Consider the following 12,871-nt stretch of genomic DNA (forward strand, 5'->3'; position numbering starts at 1 on the left):
CTGAAGGTTCCACTTACTGTTTTTCAGCGAAGGGGAAATTTTTCGAATCTGTGATGCTTGGTGCCCAATCAGAAGAAAGCTGCATTCATGTTCCTCCTAAGCAGACATTCAGTAAGAGGATTTTAAAACTTCCGTAAGGCCATAATTAGTCTGACCAGAGAAGATCCAAGTATTTGCGATCTGAGATAACCATGGGATGACTTGGATGCCTGTGGGAGAATATGAAGGAGGAACGGAAAGCATGCTCGTTCTTTTCCAAATGCATTTTCCCAGTTCCAAAGACCTCTAAAGATCATGTATTTTCAAGTAACCCTGACTTCTGGGGGGATACTTTTCCCCCTTCATTGAAATTACAAAGCCTGTTTCCATTGCACCTGATCATTGGTGTAATTAACAGATGACAAATGGATCATTCACTGAATTACGTGGTTTTCAGAAGTGTTGATCCTCTGTACTAACAAATGGCTTTTTGCTCAGTTTTGTCACCAAGGAAAATGTATGAAGTTGCTTGGGTTTGAAGCAACTACAACCTTGTGGTTATAAAATTGAAATATTAATGTCTTTTTCTTAAAGAGAACAAAGGCAGCTACTGACCTGACTTTATACCTCAGATAACCTCCTACAGACTTTTTAATGTAATTTCGTTGTGGCCCAAAACTTCGCTGGAGAAAGGAGGTAAAATTGACTGAAGCAGTTGTGTTTTTAGACACAAGAGCAGCAGTATGATCGAGGGCAAGGACAGTAAGGAGAGTCAGACTAGTGGAATCATACTAGTAGCAGTTAACCATTCTATGTTTTGGAAGATTTCACATTTCAGTTTTATTGTACATAGAGTGTGTAATTATGTCGTCACATGGAAGGCATAATCTGTTCATCCCCATTTGTCATTTCTTAAGGAACAAAAATCTAGTTATGAACTTTCTTTACGTCTATAAAAACATGATTGCGTTTATATAAATTGAAATTCTTCTGTTATTCTAATTTTTATTTAGTTGATATAGTGCTGTATAAATTAAGCTTTCTTGAGTGCAAAAGGTGGTAAATTGGCAGGTTGGTTCACACGTAACAGCTAAGCATTCTGAGCTATTACATCTTCTGAAGTTACTCTAAATGGTTTATTTTTCAGCTGTGTTTATTTTTCCAAACTTCCTAATAGATTTGCTCCAACTCCTTAGGTACACAATATATCATCATTGTTGGTGCTGTTGTTATGAGCCTGAGTCTAATGTTGACTCTATATTATGGCTGCAAGAAATTAAGGAAGAAGAACATAAAGCTGCCTAAGTCTTTGGTAAGTTCAGATTTCTCATCTGCATCAGATGCTTAATATCCAACTAGGTAACCTCTATAACTATAACATCTATATGCCTGTCTCTTTTTTTTTTTTTTTTAACCATGTATTCATAGACACTTAGGATTTATATCAGTTTAATATTCTGACCCTGTTTTCAACCAGATGCCTTGTGGGTTTTTTTTTAAGGCTAGGCCTCAACCTCTTTTTAACTGAAGCAGCAGCAGTAGTTGGTCTAGTTTCAGAACTTAGTTCTTAAAAACACAATGTGCATATACGTAGACAGGTTTGTATTCATTCTAGTAGCAGAGGCACAGAACCACAGAATCGCTGAGGTTAGAAGAGACTTTTTGAGATCATCTAGTCCAACCTTCTGCTCAAGCATGGTCAGCGACAGCAGGTTGCCCAGGACTTTGTCCAGCTGGGTTTTGAGTACCTCCAAGGAAGGAGACTCCATAACTGCTCTGGCAACCTATTCTTGTGTTTAACCACCCTCACAGTAAAAGTTGTTTTCTTACATTCAGGTAAAATACCATGTGTTCTAGTTTGTACCCATTTTCTCTTGTCCTCTCACTGGACACCTGTGATTCCTTCATTACATGGCAGTATTGTGGTACTGCTGAGTGCTACAATGTTCTTGAAGTCATGTGCAGAGTAAGGGGAGGGGAATGGTAACAGTGCTGTGGGAAGAGAGAACAACAACTAGGCGGAAATCTGTTCTCGCACTGAGCAGTCACAGGGAAGAGAGGTCAGCAGCTGCTCTACCTTAAAGGCTTCCTGTAGCTGTCCTTAAAAAACAGAGCGGATGTTCCATAAAGAGCAGCAGCACTGCTTGCTTTCACATCAGGCAAGAGGAGAGAGTATCTGACCAGTACTGTTATAACGTCCTCCTGGTGTCTCAGGTGATTAGTCACAGCAACTGAACAGTCAGCAGCAGTTGAAACAGCTTGCAAGAACTGCCATGTGAGGCAGTAGTAGATGGCAATCACATCAAGAGTGTATCTTCTCAGTGGATGCAGGAAGTCTTACAAGACTTTTAGAGAGAAGAGGCACTGTTCTTCAATTCTGTATTCTTCAACTTCAAGACCCTTTAAAGTAACTCCTTCAGAGTGCAGAGTGCAGCTTAATGCCTAAGATCTGCCTGGAGCCTGCTTTCTTCGGAATAGAATAGTAGGAGGTGAGATTGCTCTTATTAAACAGATATATCCAAGCCAGCGATGCAAACTAGGTCTCTTTGTGGTAAGCAGTAATATAGTCCATAAACTTGTGCAGCACAAGGTGATTCATCTCATTGTGAAATAATATGCACTTCTGGTCACACAAAACAATCTCTAAAATGCCTGATTTTTCCCATGGACTGGTGGAGCCATGAGACTAGTTCAGAGATAGCAGAGATAGACTTTAAAAAATTCAGATGAGAGGAATCTGCTGATGGAATATGCAGCTAGACCCCAATATCAAATATCACAGTCCTGTAGAAAAAATGAGACACTGGAGATTTTTTGTCACCTTCACACTAGTATATAACTATCTGAATACATAACATTATGTCCTACATAATTTTTGTGAAGACCATTCATCACAGCAAAAGACAGCTCATCCAGAATGACAGTACTATGCTCAATGGATCCATAGTTCCGGCTTCCCTTCTGGTATTGCATCTAAGGGATCAGGAAAAAGAATATCTCCCAAATAGAATGTGTGCTCCTTAAATCCTCTGAGCTTCCTGATGTGTTCTCCAAGTTCACGCTTAAGCTCACCATGTAGAAACTCACTTGCGTGCCCATATTCTCAAATGACTGTACTATGTGTTACCTTGTGATTCCTAGGTTCCACCGTACCACAGTCTGGTTCATGTTCCACATCATGCTTTGTGGCGTAGGAGCTGAATGAAACTCTTTTATAAAGAGGGTTTTTTTAATAACTCTTTTATAAAGATTGTTGCCTGAACAGTCAAGCACTGAGCCAGGGAAGCTTCCCAGGGAAGTGGACACAGCCCCAAGCCTGTCGGTGTTCAAGAACCATTTGGGCCATGCTCTTAGATGTATGGTTTAACTTCTAGGTTGCCCTGAGTAGAGTCAGGAGTTGGAGTCTGTGATCCTCATGGCTCCCTTCCAACTCGGGATGTCTGTCCATTTCTAGTGACAAATATATAAATTGCAGAGCTTGTAAGGATAGTTTCAGTACGGGTGATATGAATGATGTGGGAATGCAAAACAAATAATTAATAGCTTAATTATTTTATAATTAATAATTTTAAACAACCAATTATTAACTAAATGTAAATACTTAATATGAATAATATATTTGATGATATGAAGTTATCTCTGTGGACTTCTTAGACCTGAGAGCCTGATACTGACCTTTGAACGTGTACTAGACATTTTTTTTTAATACGGATTATGACCATTGTGCTTTACCTGAGTTTGTCTGAAAACGAAGCATCTAGGGAGTTGTTCCATGTGGTAAAAGGCCAGGCAAGGTTTCCTACCTCAGGACTGCAGCCTTCTGGTGATCTGCTTCCTGGTAGCTTTAAGTAGATGCTAAAACCCATTTGAGTGACTTTCAGCAAGTTGTAATTCTCCAAAGAAGGCAAAAATAAGAGAGTAGCCATCAAGCTACTCTCCTTTGAGCCTTTGAGAGTCTCATGTACCCAAATAAAAAAAAAAAAAAATCCACTGCCATTTAGGGGTCAAGAACTTTTACGTTGTCTTTTCTGTGCTGTTTGTGACTCACGAGAATAAAACGTCAGTCACGTATGGGTTCTGCTTCCACAGTGCAACCGTGGGCGTTGAATTAGAGAAAAACCGTCGTTAGAGACAATTTTCATTTCAATCATCATTATTCACAGTAGGATCCTTCCTGGAATATGCATCTGGTGAAATGGGACAGATTCCTTTACAGGACTTTATCACGCTAGTCTGCTGCTGGATCACTGGAACCTGATGTTTCAGCAGTCCAGCTGTAGTTAGGTGTTCATTTTCTTTCATTTATCTCACAAAAAGTATTTCAAGAGGCTGTCTCATTCCACCCACCCTTTTCAGTCATTCCAATTCGTCCTGCCTGTGATTTGTTCTGTACTAGATTTTTGTTGTAAGATTTGTGATAAGGTGTTACTTACTTTAAAAGGAGCCTGGCCTTAATTTACAGGTGAGGTGTGGGCATCGCCCTCTCCTTTAACTTCACTGTCTCTCTTTTTCAGTGCCTCTTATCTTTAAATGGTGTCTAATATTTTAGTGGCTAGAAAACAGTCAGTCTGTAAGACTCGTTGAAAAGAATCAATTTTAATTTTTAGCTCATTACGTCAACTTTTCTGCTGTCTGCCGGTGCTTTTTCTGAGCCTGACAGGGCTGACAAGGCTGTGTTCTTTCACTGCATTTGTAGAACACGTACGGGTATTCACAAAACACTTAATTTTCTTTGTGACTCTGGCTCTTTTGGTTATACAACATACATTTTTTTGACTTGGAGAAATTCTAATTTTGGCAAATATCAGTCCAAATTTACTGGAACTAATAATTGTTATATTACAGGAAAGAAGCTGTTTCATTAGCTTTTGTGAAGATTTTTTTTTTTCCTGTGGGCATCTGTAGGGCAGTAACATAGTCTCCTATTTATTTGTTGTAGAACCATGCAAAGGCCATACAGACCTTTATCAAGGTCCGAATAAGATTTGAAATGACTTCTCAAACTCTCTGCCAGAAAACATGCACCTGAAAATTACTGGGAATTCATAGGTGGACAAGCCTTTAAGGAAGTTAAAAAAGAAACTGTCCATTATGTTAACTGTTACAGATTCCTTGGGACATATTATTTATGTGTCTCCTTTTGCCCAGCTTCCACTGTTGTCTCTCCCTAGTCTGCTGAGACACTGAAAGACCTGAGGTGCTGTCACTAGAGACAGGAAGATACCTGAGCACCTGCACGTGCCAGGAAATGCTGCTGACATCTAGCTTAAGCTTACTGGCTGCTAATTTGCTAGTATCAGATAACATGCATGAAAGAAAAATATTAACTTATCTATTGTAAATACTTTTCTTCAAATAGCAGCCATATCTTATTTACCCTTGTTACTTGAGGTGCTTTGAATGCCATTCCTGTAGTAAGCTGTGATTCTTCTCTTTGAAGCTGTAAATAACTCATGCCTTGCTAAATTGTCTTGTAGTCATGCCTCAGTGACTTTGGTTCTAGGAAACCCATGAGAGATTTTTTTCTGATGGCTTCCTTCTTTCATGGATGGGAATAGGAGTCGCTTTGCACTGTCTTGCTTTGGTCCGAAACTTACAGAGAAAAACATGTTTTTGAGAACAAAACTCTTGGAGGTAGTCGTGTAGCGGGTACTTGGTTTATCCACAGGGTCTGTCTCTAAGCATTGCCTGCTGGAACCATGAAACACAGAACCTGCGCAGACAACAAGGTGTTCCCTTAACACGATTTAGGACTATGATTTTTAGAGCTGTGTGAAAATCCTAAAAGGAGAAACAAGAACTCATTGGTTTGGTGGTTTAACTTTACTATAGTGTGTACTGGTGTGGGGAGAGATGGGAAGTTGTAAGTGGAGCTTTTAGCCATACTTTCTATGGCATTTTGTTTTAATTCACATTCCTCAAGTATTCCTGATTACACAGAGAATTACCTCCTTTTGTCACTTGCTGCATGACTGTTGGAGTCATTTCTTGCTACCTCAAAAAAAACTAGAGATGCTAGTCCCTCCAAGGTCAGTGTTGGTATAGCGTAAGTGTCCGGTATTTTTTCATGTATCTGTATAAACAGGTTTACAGAAGGTACATCAGTCCTACCAGCTCTTCAGAACAGTTTCAGCACCCACACATTACTGATTATATTTTGGTTTCTACAACCATCTTTTAAGCATCTGCTACTTATGAATGAGTGGTTCCCATACACACTCATGGAAACTACTGTAAATATCCTGTATATAGTATTCTGACTGTTTCCACATAACAGAAAATAAACATGCAGAGAGAATGTCAGTTGAATGGCAGCTAGGCTGTGGTGTGGTATATTCTCAGTGTCAGGAGCCACCTTAGTGCTCTTTTTACAAGCTTCCCAGTGGCACATTCCCTAGGGGATCACCTCACCTTAGTGGTGCTAATGCAGCAGTTTGTAAAACTCAGATTACAAATAACTGCTGTCCAGAGACTGTTTGCTTTGTGGTGGTGTTTGGTTTCTGTTTGGTTTTTTTAAACTCCAGTAGTTTGGTTGATCCAGCATAAACCACAGTACCATCAACAGATGACAGGGCAACTGAGGGGAAAGGTATGGGACTGAAGTGAGAGGTGAAGACAAGTTTTAATGCTGTCAGCATACTGTGAAGATATGACCGTAAAGATACAGCCTCACAACTGTCTGATCAAGGAAGATTTTTGAAAAACACAGGCATATTTGGTCACGTTTTTGATGTCTCAGTTCTTTTACTAATAAAGACTGGGAAATTCTTTTTGTCTATTTGTAGCTTTTTTTAAACATTATTTTCCTTTCTCTTTTCTCCTCCTGCCTACATCCCTTTCTTCTCAATTTGCCTCAGCCTGTATTTTCAGTCAGATAATTTTTATACAGAGTATCTCAAAAACCAGTGATTGTGTACATTTTAAGAAATTTGCTTATCTGTACTTGATAGTCTGTGAAACACATACATAATGAATTGCAAAATTTGGAAAAGGACACTATTAATGAATTAATTTTTCCCTATGTTTTCTGTTAGCTTTAAGCAACACCATCACACAGCTGAAAATTTACCCTTTGTTTTTCATATGTATTCTTGAAAACACCCACAAACAAATCAGACTAATTTAAACGGCCCAAAGGCGTATCATAATAATTTAAAACAAAATTCAAGGAATTAGTATGTTCCTCCTGAGGAGGAGTTTCAAAGTGTCGCAGTGTTGAGGGTGTGCTTAGTGACACAGGAGAAATAACTAGGAAGGCTTTGGCATAGGTATGACCACTGGGTGTCATTTTTAAAGATCTCTCTCCAGAGTTCACTTCCCTCTCAGTTGAGACAGTTGCCACAAAATTTACAGTCATTGCAAGTTACACTCATTAGCTATAGAGTGTGAAAGGTTTCCCCATCTAGTTGAGAAACATTAAGCTTTTTCCTCTGCTATTTCCCTCTACAACTGCAGACTTCAAATGACTTGATGTACAGTGGGTGACATGAAATGGATATTGGTCCTTGCAGATGTGTTTGCACATAGAAAGCATTTTTGAGAGATTGCATAAAAGTGTTACTGAAACAGTTAATGTCATAGATGACCATGTCAGATTCTAATTTTGCTAATTTACGTTGGGATTAGTTGCAATGGCATTAATTTGTATTACAAACTTGTATTTTTATTGTTGTTTTTTTTAACCTCTAAACTTCCACTAAAGATAAAGCAAATAAATTAGTAGATTATTTGGAACTAAAAGTTGGGGTTTTTTTCTATTGAAGGTCAGCGTGATAAGACATCTGAACACAAGCAGCATTCTAGACTCAAAATCAGAAGCAAAATACATATCTGTAATAAGCGTCATGTCAAGACAGTCATCGCTGCCAGTGGATGTTGAAGTAACCTCACTGGAGGTAGAGCCAAAAGAAGAAACTGTTAGTCCTGAGAATTCCAGTGAAGGACTTTCTGTTCCTCTCCCAGAGGCACCAGCCAAAGCAGAAGAGGTGTCTGTGAAGGAAAGCACAGAGGTGATGTCTTCAGATGATGAACAGAATCAAAAAGTGAAAGAGAGTTATTTCATTTCTGCCAGTAGCCCGGTGGATACGTGCAGTAACTCTTCAAGTCCAGAGGTGTCTGCCACAGAAATACAACAAACAGTCATTCCAAGCAGCTGTTTCCAGTTTTCAGACTATGACAAGCCTCATGTTCCATTAGATATGTTGCTAGATGTTGGTGAAGAACAGCCTGTGAATGCATACAGGCTGACTGACTGACCAGGATACCGGAAGTGTTTAACCAGAACTCAGAACAGCATTACTGAAGATTGCAGAAAGTCTGGGTTATGTTATGAAGTTCTACATGTTGCACTTGTTCTGACCCAACCAGGGTAAGCAGTACACAACTTAGTACAGTGGGATCCTGAAATGGGACTGACAGTTGTGCCTGAGACCATCATAAACAGTGGAGGGCAATTTTGTAATAACTGCTCTTTGAAGTGTTTGTGTATATGACATAACTCAGCATTGCCTATTTAAAATAGCTCTCTGGTTTTTTCAACAGTACTCTACGAAGAATGGACTTCATGAAGGAGTAAAAAAAACCAGCTGTATCAATATTACCTTCTACTTCAATTCCTTTTCAAAACTAATTTGATGAACATAATGCTTAAGAAGGCCTTTGCTTGGTTACAATAGAGATGTGCAAGAAATAGTTGAGAGTTTTTGCCTTTGTTGAAGATATTCTTTTCAAAGAATCTTAGAATGCTTTAGGTTGGAAAGGATCTTTAAAGGACATCTAGTCCAGCCCCCCTGCAGTGAGCAGGGACACCTTCAACTAGATCAGCTTGCACAGAGCACCATCCAACCTGGCCTTGAACGTTTCCAGGGATGGGGCTTCTACCACGGCTCTGGGCAACCTGGGCCAGTGTTTCACCACTGTCATCGTAACAAATTCTTTCCTTCTATCTGGTCTAAATCTCCCCTCTTTTAGTTTAAAACCATCACCCCTTATGCTGACACAACAGGCCCTGCTAAAAAGACTGTCCTCATCTTTCCTAGAAGACCCCTTTAAGTACTGGAAGGCTGCAATAAGGTCTCCCAGACCCCTTTTTTTTCTTCAGGCTGAACAACCCCACCTCTCTCAGCCTGCCCTCATAGGGGGGCTATCCGCCGCCTCTCTGGGCAACCTGTGCCAGTGTCTCACCACTCCCAGTGTAAAAAATTTCCTCCTTAGGACTGGTCTAAATCTCCCCTCTTTAAAACCATCATCCCTTATCCGCTTGGAACAGGCCTTGCTAAAAAGACCGTCCTCATCTTTCTTACAGGCCCCCTTTAAGTACAGAAAGGCTGCAATAATGTCTCATCGGAGCCTTCTCTTCTCCATGCTGAACAACCCCAACTCTCTCAGCCTGTCCTCATAGCAGAGGTGTTCCATCCCCCTGATCATTTTTGTGGTCCTCCTCAACCCTCTCCAACAGGTTCAGGTCCTTCTTTTGCCAAGGACTCCAGAGGTGGACACAGCACTCCAGGTAGGGTCTCACCAGAATGGAGCAGAGGGGCAGGATCACCTCCCTTGACCTGCTGGCCACGCTGCTTTTGGTGCTTTTGATACAGTTGGCTTTCTGGGCTGTGAACACACATTGTTCATGTCCAGCTTTTCATCCACTAGCACACCCAAGTCCTTCTCAGTGGGGCTGCTCTCAACCCCATCATCACCCAGACTGTATTGATACTGAGGATTGACCGGACGCAGGTGCAGGACTTTGCACTTTGCCTTGTTTGAACTTCATGAGGTTCACATGGGCCCACTTCTCCAGCTTATCCGGGTCCCTGAGAGTGGCATCCTATTCCTCAGGCATGTCAAGTGCACCTCTCAGCTTGGTTTCATCTGCAACCTTGCTGAGGGTGTGCTTGATCCCGCTGTGTGTGTCATTAATGAAGATACTAGACAGCACTGGTCCCAGTAGAGACCCCTCAGGGACACCACTTGTCACTGATCTCCATCTGGACATCAAGCCATTGATCACTATCCTCTGGATGTGATCATCCAATCAATTTGTTATCCACTGAACATTCCACCCGTCAAATCCATCTCTCTCCAATTTAGAGAGAAGGATGTTGTGGGAGGACCACATCACAGGCTGTACAGGAGTCCAGATAGATGACATCCATAGTTCTGCCCCTGTCCACCAATGCAGTCACTTCATTGTAGAAGGTAAAAAGGTTGGTCAGGCAGGACTTGCCCTTGATGAAGCCATGCTGGCTGTCTCAAATCACCTCCCTGACCCCATGTGCCTTAGCAGAGCTTCTAGGAGGAGCTGATCCATGATCCTCCCAAGGCACAGAAGTGAGGCTGGCAGGTTGGTAGTTTTGCTTGTCTTTTTCTCTTGAGTATTTTTTTTGTATTAAACAAAATGCTGCTATTTCGTTTAAATAAGAATTGCCTATAAACTTTTTCTGTACATCTTAAGAATTTGATTCTATGACCAAGAACCAGTTGTTGTACATACTTCTAGTTGCAGAGAAGTCTGTATTCCAGGACAATTACTTTGTACGTTTCAGTGAATAAACTGTAGATCCTCTCCTTTCCTGTGACTGGGGAAAAAAAAAAAAGCTACTAAATTGGTGTTGTTTGTGTATCTAGGTGATCCAAACGGATGCAGCTGTATGGTGTGTAATCATGTCACATCCTGGATAACTCCTGTGCTGGATCACTCAGGGTTATGACTTTTTGTTGTTGGGGGCAAGTAAAATGTATGTAATGGGTGGTTGCACAAAGTCTTTTTAAAATGTGTTCAAAATTCAAAAGCCTGCTTTCCTCCAGAGCACTTTTTTCCTAATTCTTAGAACAATATGATTTTTTTAAAAAATAAAAATCAACAGGACTTGTTCCAAACATGTTAGTAATTTCCAACCTGCTAGAAAACATTTTTCCCCTTTTTGTGACATAACTTAGGAACTACAGCAAATTACCTCCCTCTAAAAATACACCTTGAGACAATAGAAGAGTAGTGTAGTTCGTAAGTTATTGTCATCTCTGAATTTTGTAGCTTGAGATTGTAGTTTTAGAATCTGAAGGATGAGGATTTTATTTTTTATATTTAAAAACTTGGGAATCTAATGCCTCCAAGCTAGTGATTTCTTTAGTCAAGATTTGTTGGGTGTGTTCTGTTTGTAGGAAATGTTTACAATAATTAAACTTAGTTCAGAAAAAAAATGGTGGTTTGCAGACACAAGGTGGGGCATTTATACAAAAATTATATCTTTGTTTTAAATGATATTTTCTGTCAGATTATCAGAAAGGTTTGTATGTTATAGGAGGTAGTTAGAAAGGAGAACCAGCGTCAGTGCATCTGTTTCTCAGTGGCATGAGTATTCGTAAAATAAAGTTAATTTTATACAGCAGTTTCTGGACTGCTTCTGTAGATACTGGACATTAACCACAACGCTACACAATCAGTTGCCAAAGATTTGAAGACAGTAGCTCTTCTTCCTTTCTCTGCTCACAGGAAGACAACAGATCTGTTAGCAGAGCTTTGATAATTCTAGCAAAAGCCAAATCAAACAGGTGAATTCTGTAGTTGCGGTATAACGGAAAGCCCAGCTAGAAAGATGTCAGTATGCGTTAGCTGGCTTTGATTTGCTTCTGTGTTATGTTCAAATGTAGTGAGACCCCCTAGGAATTTTTCCAGTGTCGCGTTCTGGGTTGAGTTCCTAGAAGGCAATGCTGGGGACTGCTGCTTGGGATCCACTAATGTGTAGGTATCTCCATTGCACAAGTGCAGAAAATAACTCCCTTGGTGTTGCAAGAAGGCTTTGAAAATCAGAATTAACTTACATGAAACTACACTGACTTTTCAGTGAATAACGTGGTTCACTCTGAAATGTTCTTTTAGCAGTCTGTCCGGTAAGGAGGTGAGCAGCTGCATCCTGTGCAGAGCTTGAAGCTGATGTCATTTCTCCCAGGTTTTGTAGGGACTTTATAAATGTCAGGTAAGTGTTTAAGTTAAACTTAGCTCAGAAGGGAGAAATAGGGCATTAGAAACTGAGCTTGTTTTTTGGGAAGAAGTTTCTGATCAGGCAATTTGCTGAGTGTCTCTTTTGCTACTACTCAGAGTATTTCATCTTCCTGCAACTGGCAGCTTGATTTCTTTCTGTCATTTTTGTCCAAAAAAGCATTTTGCCATTCTCCTAGGTGAGGCATTAGCTGTTGTAGTTGGTGTATCTGCTCCAAAACTATTCTGCCAGAAGTGTGTAATTTATTGCAAATGATAGATTTCCATTCGTAACGGTCCCTGTCGAAACCCTGGTGCTGTTGGGCAAATTATTAACTAGGACTCGGCCTCTTAAATTTATGTGAACTTAAGAGCTCACCGAGTGTTTTCTGTCCCTTTGCTGCCACACTGGAAATGGAATTATATTTTTTGCCTGTGTGAGGGCAGATAGATGCATTTTAAAATCAAGTGATTGGCTGAGATTCTTTTATCTTCCCACTGCAATACTACTACACTATACATTGTCCTGAATCTTTCAAGTCCCGTCCAGTGTGGTGAAAGGGACCAGGCAAGTGCTGGGATATTGTTAAGGACCAGGATGTTAAGATCAATCAGAAATGACACAAATATGTCATGAGCATTTGGGAAAAATTTGGCATGGCAGGTAGTTACATAATGGAAAGGCACCGTTATCCTGTAAGCAATCAGGCACAGGAATATGAGCACTTTGTACCATACGACATATATATATATGCTCACAACTGACCTCTTTTTGTAACTGTCACAAGGTTAAATGTATTTTGTAATGAAAATTTCTGAAGTGTAATTACAAAAGCCACTGAATTATCACCCCCGCAGCAGGCGTGTCCTCTGTACTTGACGAGGCTCCAGGTGCATGGGTGTTAATTGCTCAGGCCA

The 12,871-nt window shown here is 40.3% G+C and overlaps 1 protein-coding gene across 1 annotated transcript in view; it reads left to right on the forward strand.

Moving 5' to 3' along the window:
- IFNGR1 (interferon gamma receptor 1) overlaps nucleotides 1-8,234 on the forward strand; it is a gene marked incomplete at its 5' end in the record, with an annotated part of 11,411 nt that extends 3,177 nt beyond the window's left edge. The window contains 3 exons of the mRNA XM_010137980.1: nucleotides 7-111; nucleotides 1,176-1,291; nucleotides 7,743-8,234. Coding sequence (XP_010136282.1) covers nucleotides 7-111; nucleotides 1,176-1,291; nucleotides 7,743-8,234 — 713 coding nt within the window. The remainder of the gene's footprint in view (nucleotides 1-6; nucleotides 112-1,175; nucleotides 1,292-7,742) is intronic.
- Between the last annotated feature and the right edge of the window lie 4,637 nt (nucleotides 8,235-12,871).

The sequence above is a fragment of the Buceros rhinoceros genome, unplaced genomic scaffold (assembly GCF_000710305.1).
Source record: "Buceros rhinoceros silvestris isolate BGI_N320 unplaced genomic scaffold, ASM71030v1 scaffold8726, whole genome shotgun sequence".
Classification (NCBI taxonomy): domain Eukaryota; kingdom Metazoa; phylum Chordata; class Aves; order Bucerotiformes; family Bucerotidae; genus Buceros; species Buceros rhinoceros.